The 18,531-nt window shown below is 34.4% G+C and overlaps 1 protein-coding gene across 4 annotated transcripts in view; it reads left to right on the top strand.

Moving 5' to 3' along the window:
- RALGPS2 (Ral GEF with PH domain and SH3 binding motif 2) overlaps positions 1–18,531 on the top strand; it is a 160,102-nt gene that overhangs the window by 135,555 nt on the left and 6,016 nt on the right. For 2 of the 4 annotated variants that reach the window (XM_069546168.1, XM_069546169.1), the window contains 6 exons: positions 778–832; positions 4,303–4,380; positions 5,915–6,020; positions 6,555–6,647; positions 12,912–13,017; positions 15,993–16,084. In XM_069546168.1, the coding sequence (XP_069402269.1) occupies positions 778–832; positions 4,303–4,380; positions 5,915–6,020; positions 6,555–6,647; positions 12,912–13,017; positions 15,993–16,084 (530 nt within the window). The remainder of the gene's footprint in view (positions 1–777; positions 833–4,302; positions 4,381–5,914; positions 6,021–6,554; positions 6,648–12,911; positions 13,018–15,992; positions 16,085–18,531) is intronic. The other 2 variants (XM_069546171.1, XM_069546172.1) reach the window with 1 other exon arrangement.

Here is an 18,531-nt window from a genome sequence, read left to right on the forward strand (position 1 = left end):
ACATGCATGGAAGAGGTATTAAATCCATCACACATAATGGGTTCCTTATAGTAGTTTGAGCCTCTCAAAGAACCCTGGTTGTGAAAGTCTGATAGATGACTCAATGTGATACACAAAGGACAAATTAATTATTGATTAACTATCTTTAAAATAAATTTTAAATCAACCTAAGCTGTTTTGGACTCTCCAAGTTCTTTCCCCTCCAGTTAAGCTAATTTAAAACTTTCTATTTTAACTGATATTCTGGGTCTCTAAGAGAAAATTTTTACATTGTTATGGTACCTTTTTTTTTTTCCTTAAGGATTCCGTCCTCTTCTGCCTTGCCTCTAAAGACAAAAGTTGAATTTCATTGAGCTTTTTAACCTTAGGATAGTAATGGGTTTAAAAAAAAATGCAAAAGGAAGTATACCATGAACCTCTAAGAAATTTGTAATTATATTGGTCTTAAATTATGATAAACCTTATAAGAAAAAATTGTGTACTTATATGTACTTATTCTCCAATGATAGAAAAAGTGTTTACTAATGTAATAAACTTAAGCCATAAGTATACATATAAAAATATTTTATGCTGTTTTGTTTCTTTCTGTATATTTGTCAACTCTGTTCTAATATATTGCAAAATAAATCAAGCACAATTATATTAGAATGAAGAATTGATATGTGAATGTTCACCAATAAATAATGTGAATAAGCACAGCTAGAGTACTTATTTTTTAAATGTAAAATCTAAACTATAATTATGATGTTTAAAAAATAAGATAACTTTTGATTTTAGGTAGCAGTGATGGCTCTGAACTAAGTGAAGAGACCTCATGGCCTGCTTTTGAAAGGTAAGAAAAATTGTCCGTTTAAACTGTTTTGAGTTTATTTTGTTTAAGTATATGATGTTTCCCAAGTGGCTCAGTGGTAAAGAATCCGCCTGCCAATGCAGGAGATGTGGGTTCAATCCCTTGGTTGGGAAAATCCCCTGGAGAGGGAAATGGCAACCTACTCCAGTATCCTTGCCTGGGAAATCCCACGGAGAGAGGAGCCTGCCGGGCTACAGTCAATGGGCTCTCAAAAGAGTCAGACACAATTTGGGGACTAAACAACAACAACAAAGTATATGATAATGTGAATTTTAAGACAGAATATTTATTACATATAAAAGGACTATTTAGGCTTCCTGCTGGTGGCAGAAATTAAAAGTTAATACTTAAGCCTAGAATTCAGTATTATCTCTTAAAGACATTTTATTTGGTGACTTGACACATATATTTGATTTTTAGTACATTTTAAATTGTAACTTAAAAGTAATAATAATCAGGGCTTCCCTGGTGGCCCAGTGGTAAAGATTCTGCCTGCCAATGCAGGAGACACAGGTTAGATCTCTGATTCGGAAGGATCCCACATGCCTCAGAGCAACTAAGCCCGTGCATTAACTACTGAGCCTGTGCTCTGGAGTTTGGTAGCCACAACTACTGAAGCCCACACACTCTAGAACCTAGTGCTACACAGCCGGAGAATTCACCACAATGAGAAGCCTGCATGCTGCAACTGGAGAGGTAGCCCCCACTGTCCACAACTAAGGAAAAGCCTGTCCAGCAACAGACCCAGCAGAGCCAAAAATAAATTTTAAAAAATATATGAAAAAATGACTTTAAAAAATAACAACCAATCATAGTCAGCTTACCTACTTTCATGTACAAAAGTAAAATCTTTTCCTTAAATTCTGGTTTATTTAAGTAATTTTAAGGTATTTAGTGAAATGATCAATTTCATTCTCTACAAATTTATACATTTTAAATTATACTCTAAATGAGTAGATGAAAGTTTGAATTTAAGTTGTCATTAATTAAAAGGTTCCACAAAGCTCACAGACACATGCTTAAATAATGTAAGCCATATTCTGTTCTCTTTTCCTTGATGCTTTAATCTATAAAAGCTGTCATCTGCTTGCAGCAAATATGCTGTGTTGATCTTTCAGTATAAGATTTTTCTAAAAATGTAGGCAAGTACAGCAAATAATTGTTATGTAATAAATAGCCATTAGAATTTTGCTGTCTTTGATCATTTTAGTTCTGCCATTGTCATACTAAAATATTTGAACCTTGAGCAAAATAATTGCCCCTTTTGTGTATATACTAAGCAGTAAGTTTCTGAGCAATCAGATTAGGTTGAATTTTGAATGTCATATTAAAATTGATGAAGTTGAAAATATTTAGTTACCCAACTCCCTGCCAGTCACTTTTTTAAAATATAGATTTATTTATTTTAATTGTAGGCTAATTACTTAACAATATTGTATTGGTTTTGCCATATATCAACATGAACCCGCCATGGGTGTACATGTGTTCCCCATCCTGAACCCCCCTCCCTCCTCCCTCCCCGTACTATCCCTCTACCACCAGCCCCAAGCATCCTGTTGCCTGCATCGAACCTGGACTGGCAATTCGTTTCATATATGATATTATACATGTTTCAGTTCCATTCTCCCAATTCATCCCACCCTCTCCCTCTCCCACAGAGTCCTAAAGACTGTTCTATACATCTGTGTCTTCTTTGCTGTCTCGCTCACTTTTTAATAGAACCAATTATACTCACTATACATCTGAAATTGAACTATACATATTTGAATTGGTTAATTTCATGGTGTTATTGGAAAATTGCGTCCCTGGAGAAGGAAATGGCACCCCACTCCAGTACTCTTGCCTGGAAAATCCCATGGACGGAGGAGCCTCGGCTACAGTCCGTGGGGTCACAAAGAGTCGGACATGACTGAGCGACGACACACATTTGTTCTTGAAGCTTCGTGAAGATTTCTCACCATGGTGATTAAGACTTTACTTGCATATCCAATATTTCAAAATACCTTTGAGCACTTCTAATTACCAGTGTTCTTAAGTTTTATTCTGTTTGGGGAAATTTTTAACAATTTGTTTTTACATATTAATTCTCTTCCAAGTGTTTATTTCAGCCTCTTTATTTGGGTTTGCCTGAAACAGGAAGATCGCAAGAGTTGCCTCTGGCATGCTGTCTGTACAAATTGTTTTGTTAGTTCTCTCCCTCTAGTAGGAACGTGGTATCATCAGAAGTTATTATAGTGTATTGTATTTAAATAAAAAATATTGATGAACAAAATTGTTTATCATGTGGCATGAGACGTAATCAAGTAACCAGAATGGTGTTGTGTTAAATAATCTGTTCTTATTCCACCAGGTTACTTAAGGAAGTTGGTATTTCAGTGTTAACCTTCACATCTCAAAATAGTATTTTTCTTTTGACAAATGTTTTGCTTTGCAGACATTTGCAGCCAAAAATATCTACTGTGCTTTTGCCAAGTTTAAATCAGTGGCTCTTTTGAACACTTTGAAATCAAATCAGTGCTGCCCAGCAAGATTCAAACATGAAATATTAAAAAGTGAATAAAGAATTGGGATTTAAAATACTGTTGTACTTGTGGGTAATGAACTTTGAAAATAGAGAGACATCAAATATTTTGCCACTTAAGTTACTAAAATAAAACTTTTTGTTTTAAATATCATTTATCAACAGTGCTGCTTTTGGCTTTTTCTAGGCAAAGAAGTATCAGTGTTTCTGTGTGTGTGTGTGTTTATTTCCTTTGTTAAGTATCACATGCCATTTTGGATGAAAATTAACTAATAACCATTTTTTTAATCATTTACTGGCTTTATTGTGTATTTTTTTGTAGTTTATGTGAAAATAAAATAAAAGCCTCTAGTTTTGTTCAGTTTATCTATTTTAGTAGTTTTTTTTAGATTTAATATATAAAAGAAAAGGAAATAAGGTGTTTAGATCACATTAATTTTAGGTTTTTAGATCACATTGCTTTTAGGTATCTTCATAGGGGCATATAATAAAAAATTATTATTCTATAAATCCAGGTATCATATATAAAGTGGAATCTAAGAACTAGAATATAAATAAAAGGATTTCAGGCTTTGTTTGGGTATAAATACTTCTTTAATTATTTTAGTAAATTTGTGAAAATGAATGTGTATATAAATACATGGTTTAAACTAAGAAACAACCTTAAGTATTTATAGTCAATGGTAGAAGAAAATAATAATTTAAAATCTGTGCTGCATGCTTTTTTTTAAAAAAAGGAGCAATCATTTACTATCCTTTTGTAGGATTTAGAAAGCTGTATTACATGAAGAAATTATTATGAAAGCTGTATTACATGAAGAAATTATTATAAAAGCAGTATTACATGAAGAAATTATTATACTGTTCTAGGTTATTGATGATGATTATGTAAATAAAAGTAATATATGCAATTTATAATGGAATCCAACAGGAACAGATTATACCATTCTCTCGGCCCGGTGACAAGAGTGGCACGAAATGGCTATCGAAGCCACATGAAGGCCAGCAGGTACAATCCCCCTGCCTTCAGGGGTCACAGAACTCCCCTCTGGTGGTGGTGACTGGCTCTCATAGGTGTGGTCTCACATCACTTCTGTTCTTTCTCAGCTAATTGGTTTCAAAGCTAAATAAAATGCCCATGAAAACTTTCTTTCCAAGATTTAATCTAGAGATAAATTTGAAGTATTCTTTCTGATCCACAGAGCTAATTGCTAAAACTTGCATCTTTATATCACAGTCTTTAAATAATTCAAATCAGTAGCTTTTTAACTGCACAGGTCTTTCTAACATTGCTGATTATTAGAGGAGCAGTGCAAAAACCCACTTGTTTTTCAAAGGCTGCAATCAAAGAATTTACTACATTCAGTTTGTCTTTTTTAAGGATTTTTCAGATTGACTGCAGGTCTGAATTTAAACAAGTCTGTTGTATGAAATAATATTTGTGTATTTAACTCATGTTCATTTGGTTGTTTATCTAATCCTGATCTCCTTCTGCACTACGTTAGCTGCTGAAGAAAATAAAGATGGTAGATTGACTGGGGACTGGAGGTTAATGGTAGTGAATAATCAACCAATTCTCATAAGACAATGCAATAGCAAACATTTTAAAGTTAATTTTATGTCAGTTTAATAGTGTCTAATCTCTTTGGATATAAACAGCTCCAGCATGAAATTTCTAGTGGTTTCTAGGTTTTTAAGTCATTGAGAACATTCAGTTTTCATCGCTGTTGTAGAAATTCTGCAGCTCACGTCAAATCACTGGAGAATGACAGATTTTTTTCCCATCAGTGTATATGTTTTAATTGACTCATAAAAATTGCTCTGTTCTTAACTATAGGACCTTAAATGACTTGGGGAAAGATATTTAAATGTTTGAATATTCTGTGATGGTTTTCTTAAGATACAAGAAAAAGCAGTCTTGAGTTTTAGTTATTCCTCTCTTGCAGAGTTGTTAGGCTGTAATCACTTAGATGCACTGATGACATTAAAATGTCATTAAATTTTATTGCAGTAAGTTTGATTTTTTTTAATATATTGTTAATTGCCTTTTTTACTTCTCTCATCTATTTTAGAATTGAGCATGGATTTTCTTTTGCTGTTTTTCCTTTTTTGATTTTCTGATATTTTTATTTTGCGTTTCATATGCCTAAAAAGACTTTTAACATAGAATCCTCACCTTTCCTACCAGAATTTGAGTTTCTTCTGGGGAAAAAGGTTTCAGCAGTGCTGCAGTATGGCATGTTGAGAAGAAAAGTCTTGAATCCCTAATTTACTCTTTACTAAAGTGAATCACTGTATTCTTTCTGAATTATGCTTGTTCAGATATGCAGTAAAATGCGTTTTTTAACCATCTGCTGACTTTAGTAACTGCCTGGTTCATTTTGTGACAGCTTGTAAATTTCAGATCACTAAACCTTTATAATTGTCAATGTCTTCTCATTCTGAATGGGCAGTCTTAAAATTGAAAATAATTACATTTTATTTAAATACCTACTTGATAATTACTCAAGTGCTTATATGTTCTTTTCTTTTCACTGTTATAGTTCTGCAGAATCAGAGGATTTGGCAGTACATTTATATCCAGGGGCTGTTACTATTCAAGGTGTTCTCAGGAGAAAAACTTTGTTAAAAGAAGGCAAAAAGCCTACAGTAAGAATTATTTTATATTTTAAAACATGTCTAAAAATAAGCAACTGAATAAAACCCTAAAAAAATGAAGACAATTGAAATAAAACCAGATATATAATACACTTGAAATAATTTGAAATATGCTTTTGCCTCACAATGTTATTTAAAGTGTTGTTATACCTGCCACATATTAATAGATTTTGGTTAAACTATACACTTAAGGTATTTAAATCAAGATGCTCCTGTACTTCTCTTTGCTCCCTAATATAGTTCTTGGAGAATCTTGAAAGTATATCCTGTTAAGAGTATTTTTAGAAGGAATAGCAAATAGAGAGCGAAAACTCTAAAAAACAGAATTCAGCCAAATTTGTTTTGTCAGTCCTAAGTAGAATGTATCAAGTAGACTTAAGAATATTTCAGATAAAGATTTCAGAAGTGATAAAACTCAAAGCTAAGGCGGGGGAAGTGAAGTGGAGTGCCTCTTTGGCAATGAGGAACAGTGACTGAGAAGCCGGTAGCATTTGAGTAGTATATTCACGTGTCTATCCTCTCCAGGTAGCATCTTGGACAAAATATTGGGCAGCTTTGTGTGGGACGCAGCTTTTCTACTATGCTGCCAAATCTCTAAAGGCTACAGAAAGAAAACATGTAAGTATTCCTGTTCCAAGTCATTAACATAGTTTCATGGCCTCTATATGGTGGTAAGGAAAGTAGTCCTAATGGGATGCAAGGGTTTGGGTTTTTTTCCCCACATTCTAACCCAGAAGTTCTTAGACTTTCTTTGTATGAGTATTGTAATGGAATTATTTTTGTTTAGTAATACGATCCTAAGAAAGGTCTTGGAATAACTTCCATATTCTGAAGTTCCTTTTTTGAATACTGTTTTTTCTTTGCAAATGTTAAAACTGCACCCTGCCATTATCTTATCTTCATGTCCAAGCCCTCCCAAACCTGGGTTTTTTGGTTCAGAAAAATGGTTGAAAACTGTTGCCTTGGAGTGTCATTTCCTGATCTGTAAAGTATGAAAAATTAGGACCAGCATCTGCAGTTTTTTCCACCTCAGTCTCTGATTGAGTGATTTTTCCAACAGTGAAGAGGAATAATAGTTACTAAGGTTACTATGGTCACCTTCTTGTGCTTGAAAGAAGCCTCGAAAAACTCTCTTATAGAATCTTGCTATAAATGTAGAATCTTGCTATAAATCTTCTTTTGCATGCTGTTCTGTCTTTGTATGCCAGTGATACACTATTTGAAAGGATAATAATTTTCTATTTTGCATTATCTCTTGGAGAGGAACTTATTTCTAAATTGTGTATTTTGAGGGTAGGGGGAATTAAGTGGTTTACTATATTGAGGAAAGGTAAATAAGCCACTGAGAAAAAAAATTAAGTTCTTTTACTATTTATAAATTACCTAGGGATACTGTGTAATTCAGAAATGCCCCCCTTTTTTTTTCTTTTTGGCAATTATCACTTTATGTTTTTTTTTTTTTTCCAACAATGGCTGGCTGTTAAAAACAGTAATACATACATATTGCATGTGTACATTTTAATATCAGGTATTGCTTCACCAAATACTTTGACTAAATTTGCTAGGATTTGGTGTTTTATTGTTGTTTTGTTTTTCCTTTTAGTGAGAAAATCCCTAGTTTGAAGTTTGGTTGGATGAGGCCAGTTATAAGTTCAACTTCAAACATTATCATTATATAGAGAAGCTTTTCTTTATTCTCACAGTATTAGCCCTTTAATCAAACCAGGGATAGAGAAGAATACAGTTTTGGTTTACATAAATGTGGGAAGTGCTGTAATAAGATAGCATCACCTGCCTTTCTTTATCATCTGTACCCATATCCTATTAGTGTCCTGAGTTTATGTTAATCATTGCCTTGTTCTTTTTTTAGAGTTTGCCACTTAGGTTTCCTTAAATGATACATTGCATCATTTTTTAATTGTATCTGAATTGTACCTAAAAGGCACAACCTTTTTGTTCAGTATTATAAATGTGTAGATCTAGTCCTCACAGTAAGGTGAAGGACTGTTTTTTTATATTCTAGTCAAATCGACTAGAATGCCCACATACCTGACCAAGCTACAGTTTAGTTTCACTGGAATGTTTTGCAAAGTAATTGCCTCTGGTTAGTATTTCTGTACTCAAAGGAGGGGGAAAAAAAGAGGTTAATATAGCTGAATTATCATCTTTAGATAAAGTTAACTCTTCACTTAGCCACTTTGAGAGACTTGGGTAGATTTCACTTAGTTGACTATTACAAGGAAGTAAAATGTATAAATTTTTTTGGTTTTTTCCTAACTGTAATTAGAAGCCAAACTAGAGAATTGATAAAATAACTGAATTTGTCATCTAATACATATGTTAAGTATCTTTTTGTGTTTGGTATTGGTACTTACACAGCTAGTTTGGGTTTATAATTATATGAAGTGATAAATAATGCATATGAAATGTTTAGATATTAGAGCCTAGTGGGCTGTGAGGGAGCTAGATTGAGTGCCAAGGAAATGGACTGTGTTCCTCATCTTTTCTAGTTTAAACTGTTAAGATGAAAGAAAGAATTATAATAACAAAGCAGTATGGAGACAAGTCCATGTTTATATTTATCCAATTTTAGGATAGAAAAACGGCACAGAACTAAAAGCAGTGGAGAAAAATGTTTTTAATCATTTTCAAACAAAAGTTAAAATGCAAATTGAAAGAAAATATTGGCTATATATAAGCAGTAGATGTGGGATTAAAATATATAAACAGAGCATCACCTGTGTGGTGTTCTTGTCAAAAATTTAACCATGAGGAAGCAATCAAATCCACATCATGGAACATTGCGTAAGAACACTGGCTTGGATTCTTAAGACCAAAATTTGACAGCTGGAGCAGAACAGAGGGATAGCAGGAATGTTCTAGATTAAGAGAAACTTTAAAAGAGTCTTGATAACTAAATTCAGTGTATGAACCTTGGTCTAATCTTGGAGGTAATTTTTTTTAAGCTGTGAAGTTCATAATTAGGACAATCAAAGAAATTATAATAATGGACTTTATATGATTATGTCCATTAAATTTCTTAAATGTGAATCATTGTGATTATATAGTAATATCAGTATATTCTTAGAAGATACATGTTGAAATATTTAGGGTTCAATATTATGTCTGATGCTTAATTACATTTAAATGTTCAAAGAGATCAAGCAAATGCAAAATGTAGATATTTGGGTAATCCTTGTAGTATTCTTTCAACTTCTCCGTAGTTTGAACTTTTTCAAAATTAAAAGCTGGAGGAGGAAAAAAGTCACTAATAAAAATATATGTGTTCCTATATGTAAATAAATGCAGGAGGAAGAAATGTGGAAGCCTACACCTGTTTTATTGCTTTGTAAAGTATGATTATTTTGTGTTTTTTTTTTTTTGCATATGAGGAAAAGAGCAGACTTGGGAATAGACGAGAGGAGTATGACTTCTTAATGTTTTAAAATGAAAGCATTCACTGTAAAACTATTTTTAATGAAAGTATATTCATTATAACTTTTAAAAGTTTGCAGATATCTTTGAACCTCTCTGCATAGTAATGGGTGAATAAATACTGTTACATAAGTTGAAAACAAATTCTACACCTGAAAAAAAGTCTGTAACATATATAAAGACCTTCCACAGCTCAGTAAGAATAAAACAACAGTAGAAAGATGAAATAGGGAGATAAATAGAAAGTGAATATAAATGGTTAATATACATGAAAAGGTGATGAACCTCACTAGTTATCAAAAAGGCAGATTAAAGAAGATGCTTTTTTTTTTTACCATTAGGCAGAAATTTTAAAGATTGATAATGTAGCATTGGCCATGATGTAGGGAAACAGACTATGACCAAAGTTGGCAGAAATTTAAATTGGTACTTGTGGTGGTGGACAGTCCTACTCAGTATTTAACTTAATAACCAGTGATTCTTTATCTGAAAATCTGTTCTATGAAAATCATTAAGCTAGTGCACAAAGATATCTATAGAAGAATATTCCTATTATATTTATAGTATCAGCAGTCTGCAAACACTGAAAATACTTATTTAAGGAAATATGATGGGTAAAAACCACATGTCAGAGTATAAGTATACCCCCTATTTGTACATGAAAACCAACAACGACAAGAAAGTCTTTGGTGTAATGCAGACAGAGAGGTCCAGAGGACTACACTGCAAAGGATGGTAAATTCTGGGAGCAGGATGAGGTTCAGCTGGTGGTCAAGGGCATTTGCACTCTGTGAATGGGCTTATATTCCTTGAGTTTTTACTATTATTACTGAAAAAAGCAATTGATGTAGAGGTTTTTGGGTCTAAGAAAAGGTATTAGAAAATCATGCTGTATGCTTTGACATAAACTATAAACTGTCAGATCAGCTGTATTGCCAATTTGTTTCTTCATAGCATTGTTGTCGCTAAATCGTGTCCAACTCTTTTGCAACCCCATAGACTGTAGCCCTCCAGGCTCCTCTGTCTATGGGATTTCCCAGGCAAGAATCCTAGAGTCAGTTGCTATTCCTTCTTCAAGGGATCTTCCTGACCCAGGGATTGAACCTGTGTCTCCTGCATTGGCAGGTGGATTCTTTACTGCTGAGCCACCAGGGAAGCTCTCTTCATCATATCAAAGCTTCCTAATTCCTTTAGCTTTCAATTTTGCTGTAACCATGTTGTTAAAAATAATGTGATATGTTGTTCTTTTTCCCATTTCTTTAAAATTGTGAAATATATACATGCAGAAGATATATTATATATGTGTATATTTTAAAGAATAATAAATAAAATAAACACATATATAACTCCACCCAGTATAAGAAGACAGAGCATTGTCAGAACCATCCAAGTCTTCCCAGATAGCATCTTCTTCCTTCCTTATCAGCCATGATAAGTATCTTAGTTCCCCAGCCGAGATCAGACCCATGACCCTACATTGCAAATGCAGAATCTTAACCACTAGATCGCCAGGGAAGTCCATACCTTGTGATTTTAATGTATATACCCCGGATTATTAATGTTTGAAATAATTTTTTTCATGTTTACTAGCTATTTGTGTTTCTTCTATAAATTGCCTGGATAATTATTTTGCTTATTGAATAATTTGTTTTCTTACTAACTGGCAAAAATTTCCTTATATATTCTGGATACTTATTAGCAATTATGTATTACTAATATCTTCTTCCAATTTGTTCAGTTTTTTTTCCACTCTCTTTGTGATCTTTTAGTGAATGGTTCTTAGTTTTAAAGTAATAAAATTCATCTTTTATGCTTAATACTTCCTGGGTCATATTTTTAAAATCCTTCTCTAACGTGAGATCATCAAAACGTTCTATATTTTCTACTAGTAAAGTTTTACAGTTTGCTTTAAAATCATTGACCCACTTGAAGTCAGAGGAGGGTGTATGTGAGATGTGTTATGAAATAGGCATTCATTTTTATTTATCTGCCTGGAGAAGTTATTTTCCTGGCACCGCATGTTGAACAGTCCATGCTTACTTGGCTGGTCTGCAGAGCCCATTTTTGTCGTTTGAGTTTGCATCAGTATTCACAGATTGCTTTCTAGACTTCCATTGCCGTCAGTCTGTCCTTGTCCTAGTAACTCACAATCTCAGTTACTATAGATTTGTAAGTCTTGTTGTGTAGCAAGGCAAGTCCTGCCTAATTGTTCAGGAGCATCTTGGCTGCTTCTGGTCCTTTGTCTTACACACAAATTTTAGAATCAGCTTCTCAAGTTCCACATAAAACCCTACTCAATTTTTTATTGAAATGACACCATATCTGTAGATCAATTAAGGGTGAATTGACATCTTTGCAACACTGAACCTTTTTCTTCATCTCATGGTATTTTTCTCTTGATTTAGGTCTTCTTGAATGTCTTTTGACTGTTATACTTTCCTCTATGTCTTTGGTTACATATATTCCTAGGTACCTTTCTTAGAAGTGACTTTTATAGTTCTAGTGTATAAAATTGCAGATGACTTTTAGAGTGATCTTTTCCAAGCATCCTTGCTCATTTTTCTTATTAGTTTGGTGGATTTTCTGAATGGATAATACTATCTGCAAGTAATGGCAGTTTTATTTCTTCCTCATCCTTATACCTTTTATTTCTTTTTGTTGTTGTTATCTTATTATGCTGACTAGGTCTTCCAATTCAGTATTGGATGAAAGTAACAATGGTAGGCATCCTTGTCTTGAAACTGATTTTGAAATGTTTTATGTATTTTACCCTTGAGCGTATATTGCAGAATGTTAGTTTGGGTTTTATTTTATTTTGTGTTTTTCTTTCCTGTATACTTTGTTCAGGTTTTTTTTTTTTTAGTCAGTGGGGGGAGGAGGAGGAGTGTCGTTTATTTCTTTGTTTGTTTGGTAGGTACTGTTGAATTCCTTGGAAGGGAATTTCCTAATTCAATAACAGTATCTACCAAACAAACAAAAAAATAAATTCCATTCCAAGTCTACCACAAATATGCATTATATTTTAACAAATGCTTTTATTTTACATCGACTGAGTTGATAATATTTGAGTTGTGGCTCCCGGGCTCCAGAGTACAGGCTCAGTAGTTGTAGCACACGGGCCTAGTTGCTCCACAGCATGTGGAATCTTCCTGAATCAGGGATCGAACCTGTGTCTCCTGCCTTAACAGGTGGATTCTTTACCACTGAGCCACCAGGGAAGCCCAACAGTTAAGCTTTTGATAAAGAGTTGAAGCTGGGAAAGATCTGGAAAGTAGGAGACGATCTGAAGAGGGTATGCCTACATGGAATTTAGCAGTAAGAGGCCAGGAGCAGAGCTAACCAGCAGGAAATCCTGCCTCTCCCGAGGAGAAGCTGAAAATACACTTTAAGTTTTTACTTAGGATAAGCCATAAATTTTATGTTTTTATTATTTTTTTTGTCTCTCAGTTTAAATCAACATCAAATAAGAACGTGTCTGTAGTAGGATGGATGGTGATGATGGCTGATGACCCAGAACATCCGGATCTCTTCTTGCTTACTGACTCTGAGAAAGGTGAATCATTGAAATAACTAGGGGTTACTATACAGCTTTAGAGAACCCAAATTTTAGTTTAACTGGAATCCTCAACTGGGGGCATCGCTTATATTGTTTCACCTCTTGGGAAGTATTTCTGTCATGTGATGTATACTAATTATGCCAATATTTTTAGATATCAGTATCTATTAATTGCTTCTTTAATAAGCTTATTTTCTTTGCTACAGGGGCATGAGCTTGAAGAGCTAATAATCAAGAAAGGAAGGAGGGAATCTGGGAATCTATAAACCACTGTTACTTTAAAATCTCAGATTTACAATATGCAATACCCCTTCATTTATATCTTGAATAAGTTGTTAAGTTCTGAATGTGGCAAAAGTTTTCCTTTAAGTGGTTTGTGTTCCATTGTTTTTAATTAAATTAATTGGTTATTTGACTCAAACCACTTTCCAGATAAGTATAATTTCAATTATAATGCTTTGGTTATAATATGTATTAGAGAAGGAAATGGCAACCCACTCCAGTATTCTTGCCTAGACAGAGGAGCCTGGTGGGCTGCTGTCCATAGGGTCGCACAGAGTCGGACACCACTGAAGCAACTTAGCATGCATGCATGTGCTGGAGAAGGAAATAACCAGGAACGGAGGAGCCTGGTGGGCTGCCATCTGTGGGATCGCACAGAGTTGGACACGACTGAGGCGACTTAGCTGTATAATATGTAGAGTCATTTATGAGTAACATTATTGGCTGTTAACCACAGGAGTTTTTAGAATGGATGAGAGAGGTTGGAGGATGGGCTGTGCAGAATCAAGTCATGTGTCTCCTTACCCTGCTTGTGTGTGTCATGGGGACCTCAGTGGTCATCAGAACAGATCCTCACATGATTGTAGCTCTTGCTTTATAACATCTGCCCAGACTCTTCCACTTCGGCAACTCACTACTAAAATGATACTATATTACCTTTTATTGACTATAAAGTTATATTCTTGACTTCTGTTTCTTTAGAATGTATATCAACAGATACTCTGCTTTTAGGATGTTGTGGTATTTAAAGTAAAAATTTAAGAAAACATGCAGAAAAAACAACAGCATGATGTCACATTTTGAGGTGAAATAGACTGATTTACAGAGTAAGGAGTTTCTACTCAACATTCTCAATTCAGCCTCTACCCTGCCAACCCCAAAGACATTCATTATTTATAAAAGTACATTTTAAAAGGATATAATTTTCATAGGATTTAGTTAACAAATTCTGTTTTCCTTTGATTCCTTGTGTATATTAGTCACTCAGTCGTGTCCGACTCTCTGCAACCCCATAGACTGCAGCCTGCCAGGCTCCTCTGTCCATGAAATTCTCCAGCAAGAATAGTGGAGTGGGTAGCCGTTTCCTTCTCCAAGGGAATCGTTGATTCCTTAGTGTACTTGATAGAACTACTTCTGAGTACAAGGTTTTTATGAAATCTATACTGACAGCCTTTTTCAGGAAGAAGAGTAGATAAATGGCCACTGTGGCCAGCTTGTCAGATACTCCTGCTATTTAGGTTGATCTCATGTTTGATCTGGGTTCAACAGGCAAAAAATGTTATTTGAATAATTAAACATATGGTGAAGAGAACTTTTGCTTCTGAAAATGAGTAAGTCTTTTGGTTGTTAAAATCTCAAAGAAGAGCTGAATAAAGCCTACATATAGATCAGATAAGGCTCTTGAATCATTGGATGCAGTTATAAAGGAAAGAGTAGAAGTCAGTAAGAACTGGGAAATAAGAACAACTCAGGTCATTGAGAAGGAGAACTAAGCCCAACTTAGGGCAGCCTATACTACATGAATCCCTTCTTTTCTCAATTTATTACCTTAATACATATAAATGTATAAAAAATACTCTTATCGTGTGTCAGTTTTTGATTAGTCAATGTAAGGTCTAAATGGTTTTTCCTAGTAACTCAGATGGTAAAGAATCTGCCTGCCAATGCGGGAGACCCAGGTTTGATCCCTGGATCAGGAAGATCCCCTGGAGAAAGGGAATAACAACCCACTCCAGTATTCTTGCCTGGAGAATTCCATGGACAGAGGAGCCTGGTAGGCTACGGTCCTTGGGGTTGCAGAGTCGTATGAGACTGAATGACTAACCCCTTCACTTTCAAGGTCTAAATACATATATCACAAATGAAACAAATGAATTTCTAATTTTCTAAAAGAGAAAAGGGTGCTTTCTCAGATTTTTCACATAAGCCCTTACTAGACCTAGGAACTTCTCTAATAATTTTGACAAATGCAAGTAAAAACTAAAAGCATAGGTTATATTGATGTTAGCTGATTAATCCTTAATCACATTAAATAGCTAATGTTTAAGTGTTAAACATGTTAGAACATTTTGGCCTATAAAAATTTAGTCTTAGCATCTATTAGTATTTAAGTCATCTAAACAGTGCTGAGAACTGATATTCTGTGCTCTCATCCATGCATACAAATTTAGAGGAGCCAAACAATTGTTTTACTTAGGTATACTTTAAAGATCATGTACGGAGAAGGCAATGGCAACCCACTCCAGCACTCTTGCCTGGAAAATCCCATGGATGGAGGAGCCTGGTAGGCTGCAGTCCATGGGGTCGCTAAGAGTTGGACACGACTGAGTGACTTCACTTCCACTTTTCACTTTCATGCATTGGAGAAGGAAATGGCAACCCACTCCAGTGTTCTTGCCTGGAGAATCCCAGGGATGGTGGAGCCTGGTGGGCTGCCATCTGTAGGGTCGCACAGAGTCGGGCACAACTGAAGCGACTTAGCAGGAGCAGCAAAGATCATGTAAGAAAACAAAATACTTCTCTTCCAGTTGATGAATAGCAAAGCAGTGACTTTCTGAATAAATTATAGCTTGTGAATGTAGCATATGGAACTCTGTATTAGAAAATCAGGTGATAGAGAAATAAACTGAGACCAAAACTGAAACTCTCATCCATTTTTGTTGTTTTCTCCTTGCTTTTAATAATTTTAGGAAATTCGTACAAGTTTCAAGCAGGCAGTAGGATGAATGCAATGCTGTGGTTTAAGCATTTGAGTGCAGCCTGCCAAAGCAACAAACAACAGGTAAGCATTTCTCTTCATCCTCAGAAGAGTCCATAAACTGGGAAGGTATTTAAAAGAGCTGCAAAGAGAAGAACATGGACTAGTTTTTGGAATGAAGTAGAAAAACTGTATTGTTTATGTTCTTTTTTTGTTGACCACAGTCAGCAAGACGTGAGGTCCACATTTTAGTGAGGGAGATGGGCAATAAACAAGTGAACAAATAACAGCATTTCAAAAAGTAAAAACTCTATGAAGGCAGCAAAATAGAATTAGGTGATATGGAGGGATAGGAGTAAAGTCAACTTCAAATAAATTAAGAGCGAACAGTGGACGTGTCCCTAAGGAAATGACAGTGATGTGAATGACAGGAAGGAAGGGCCGCATGAAGATAAGGGAGAACAGAGTTCTGGTGAAAGGAAGGGAAGTGCAAAGACCCTGAAGGTGAAACAAGCTTTAAGGTGTTCAAAATAGGGAGATGTAGCCTGTGTCAGAAGAATGGGAATGAGAGGCAAGGAAACGTAGCTTCAGAGGTTAAAAATTTGATGGTACCTTGCCAAAAATTATTCTGATGCATCTCTCTTTGTTCTGTTGACAATTTTATGTGGGTTCCTATGCTTGCAGTGAAACCCAAAACAGTTTGGACTTTTTTCTTGTTTTTATTTTGCTGAAACAAAGATGGTCTAACTCAAAGAGGTCTATGATGGTCTAACTCGGCTGCAAAGAGCAATGAATCCATAGTGGTGTTTTCCCCAAATCCTGCTGCCGATTTAAAGTTGAACAATGAATTGGTAGGGCAGTAAATATAACTGGAGTTAAAAGTTTCTACACTCTTTTTGGCCAGATTTTAGTTGAAAAGTTTATTGCCTGTAGGTACTGAAATACAGAAGTATAAGGTAAATATTATCAGTAGCTAATTTTGAATTATATAATACATTGTAGAAGTTTATAAAGCTTATAAATGTGTTTTTTTACCATGTGCTATCAGGACCTAAGTTATAACCACTTTTTTGGTATAGGAAGAAACTAAGGCTTAAAAATGCTAATAAATGACCTCGACAGGGTCAAACAAATAAAAAAAGTAAAATAAACAAAATTTTTAAATGGTGGACCTAAGACACAAAGTCTGTCTTCATTCTGTAGATGCATTCTTCTTAAATATTGTTGGAATGGGCTTTGTTCTCTTATAATTTTTGTTTTAAAAATAATAAAGCAAAAATTACATCCTTGCCCTTGTCAAATTAGTGTCTGGGACAGGATGAAGGAAACAGACCTTCTTTTGCCTAAACCAAGTTCTTCAGGATTCAGTGCATGCATACATTTTCTTTAAATGTGGCCTTAAAGTATTGTATCATTTTTTTTAATCTGAAGATTTCAAGATTAATCTAGAGAGTGTATGCATACCAGCATAGAGATTCAGTTACTGTATTAGTGGATCTTCCTGCTGAAAAGGTTAACCAGATGTGTATAAATGGTTTTGTTTTGTTTTTTCAGTTTGTTGCTATACTTAGAGGAATGAGAGAAGTAGCAAATTTATAAATTGAAGCCATGAAATTTGAAAACTTTCAGTAGAAGACTGTAACTCAAATACAACATCTTAAACCATTGTCAGGCAACTTAGGAGGAAATGAAAATTTTACATTATTTAAATATGGATTTCTTATAACCAGACCCAAAAATTTATACTTTAAGTACTTGTCCATTCATACTGTATTTTATTTATAATTCACTTATGATTACATAATCAAATAATTTTTCATTCAGAAGCTGACATGTGTAAGAGATTAGTCTTTTTTTTTAGTGTCCTAGGTTTTCAGGAAAAGGTTGTTAAAGAACTGTTAACCTCTTTTTAACTTCCCTTGTGTGGGCCAATGGTTAAGACTCCATGCTCCCAGTGCAGGGGACCTGGGTTTGAACCCTAGTCAGGGAACCAGATTCCATATGCCTCAGCTAAGAGTCTGCATGCCACAACTGAAAAAAGAGAGATAGAACTGTTAAACTCTTTCAAAGGACACAGCAGTGACTACTGATAAATGAATATCTCTACCAGCACAGCTTTGGAAAACTGGTAGTAAAAGTTAAGAGCATTTTTTTTAACATGGCAAAACCCTCTTTAGTCCTTAACTAGATGACCCATCAACTAATTTTTAAAAACAAAATATATTCCTATTTCTAAGAATTATTGTTGAATTTTAGACTTGAAATCAAATTAAATTTGATCCAGTCTGTTAGCATCCAATTGTTATATAACCTGTCGATTTTTCAGAGTCACAAAGTATCAGATTGGAATTTATCTAGTGATGAGTTTTATTCTTTTTTACTCATTTCATGATAATTTCACAAAGAAATTCTTAGTAATGTCTGGTATAAAATTATGCTGATTTTAAACTTTACACATAGAAATTCATTGTAATACATATAATGAGAAAATAAATGATGACAGGTGTGTCTGGAATCTCACACCTGCTAGA

This window comes from Ovis canadensis, chromosome 12, assembly GCF_042477335.2.
Source record: "Ovis canadensis isolate MfBH-ARS-UI-01 breed Bighorn chromosome 12, ARS-UI_OviCan_v2, whole genome shotgun sequence".
NCBI lineage: Eukaryota > Metazoa > Chordata > Mammalia > Artiodactyla > Bovidae > Ovis > Ovis canadensis.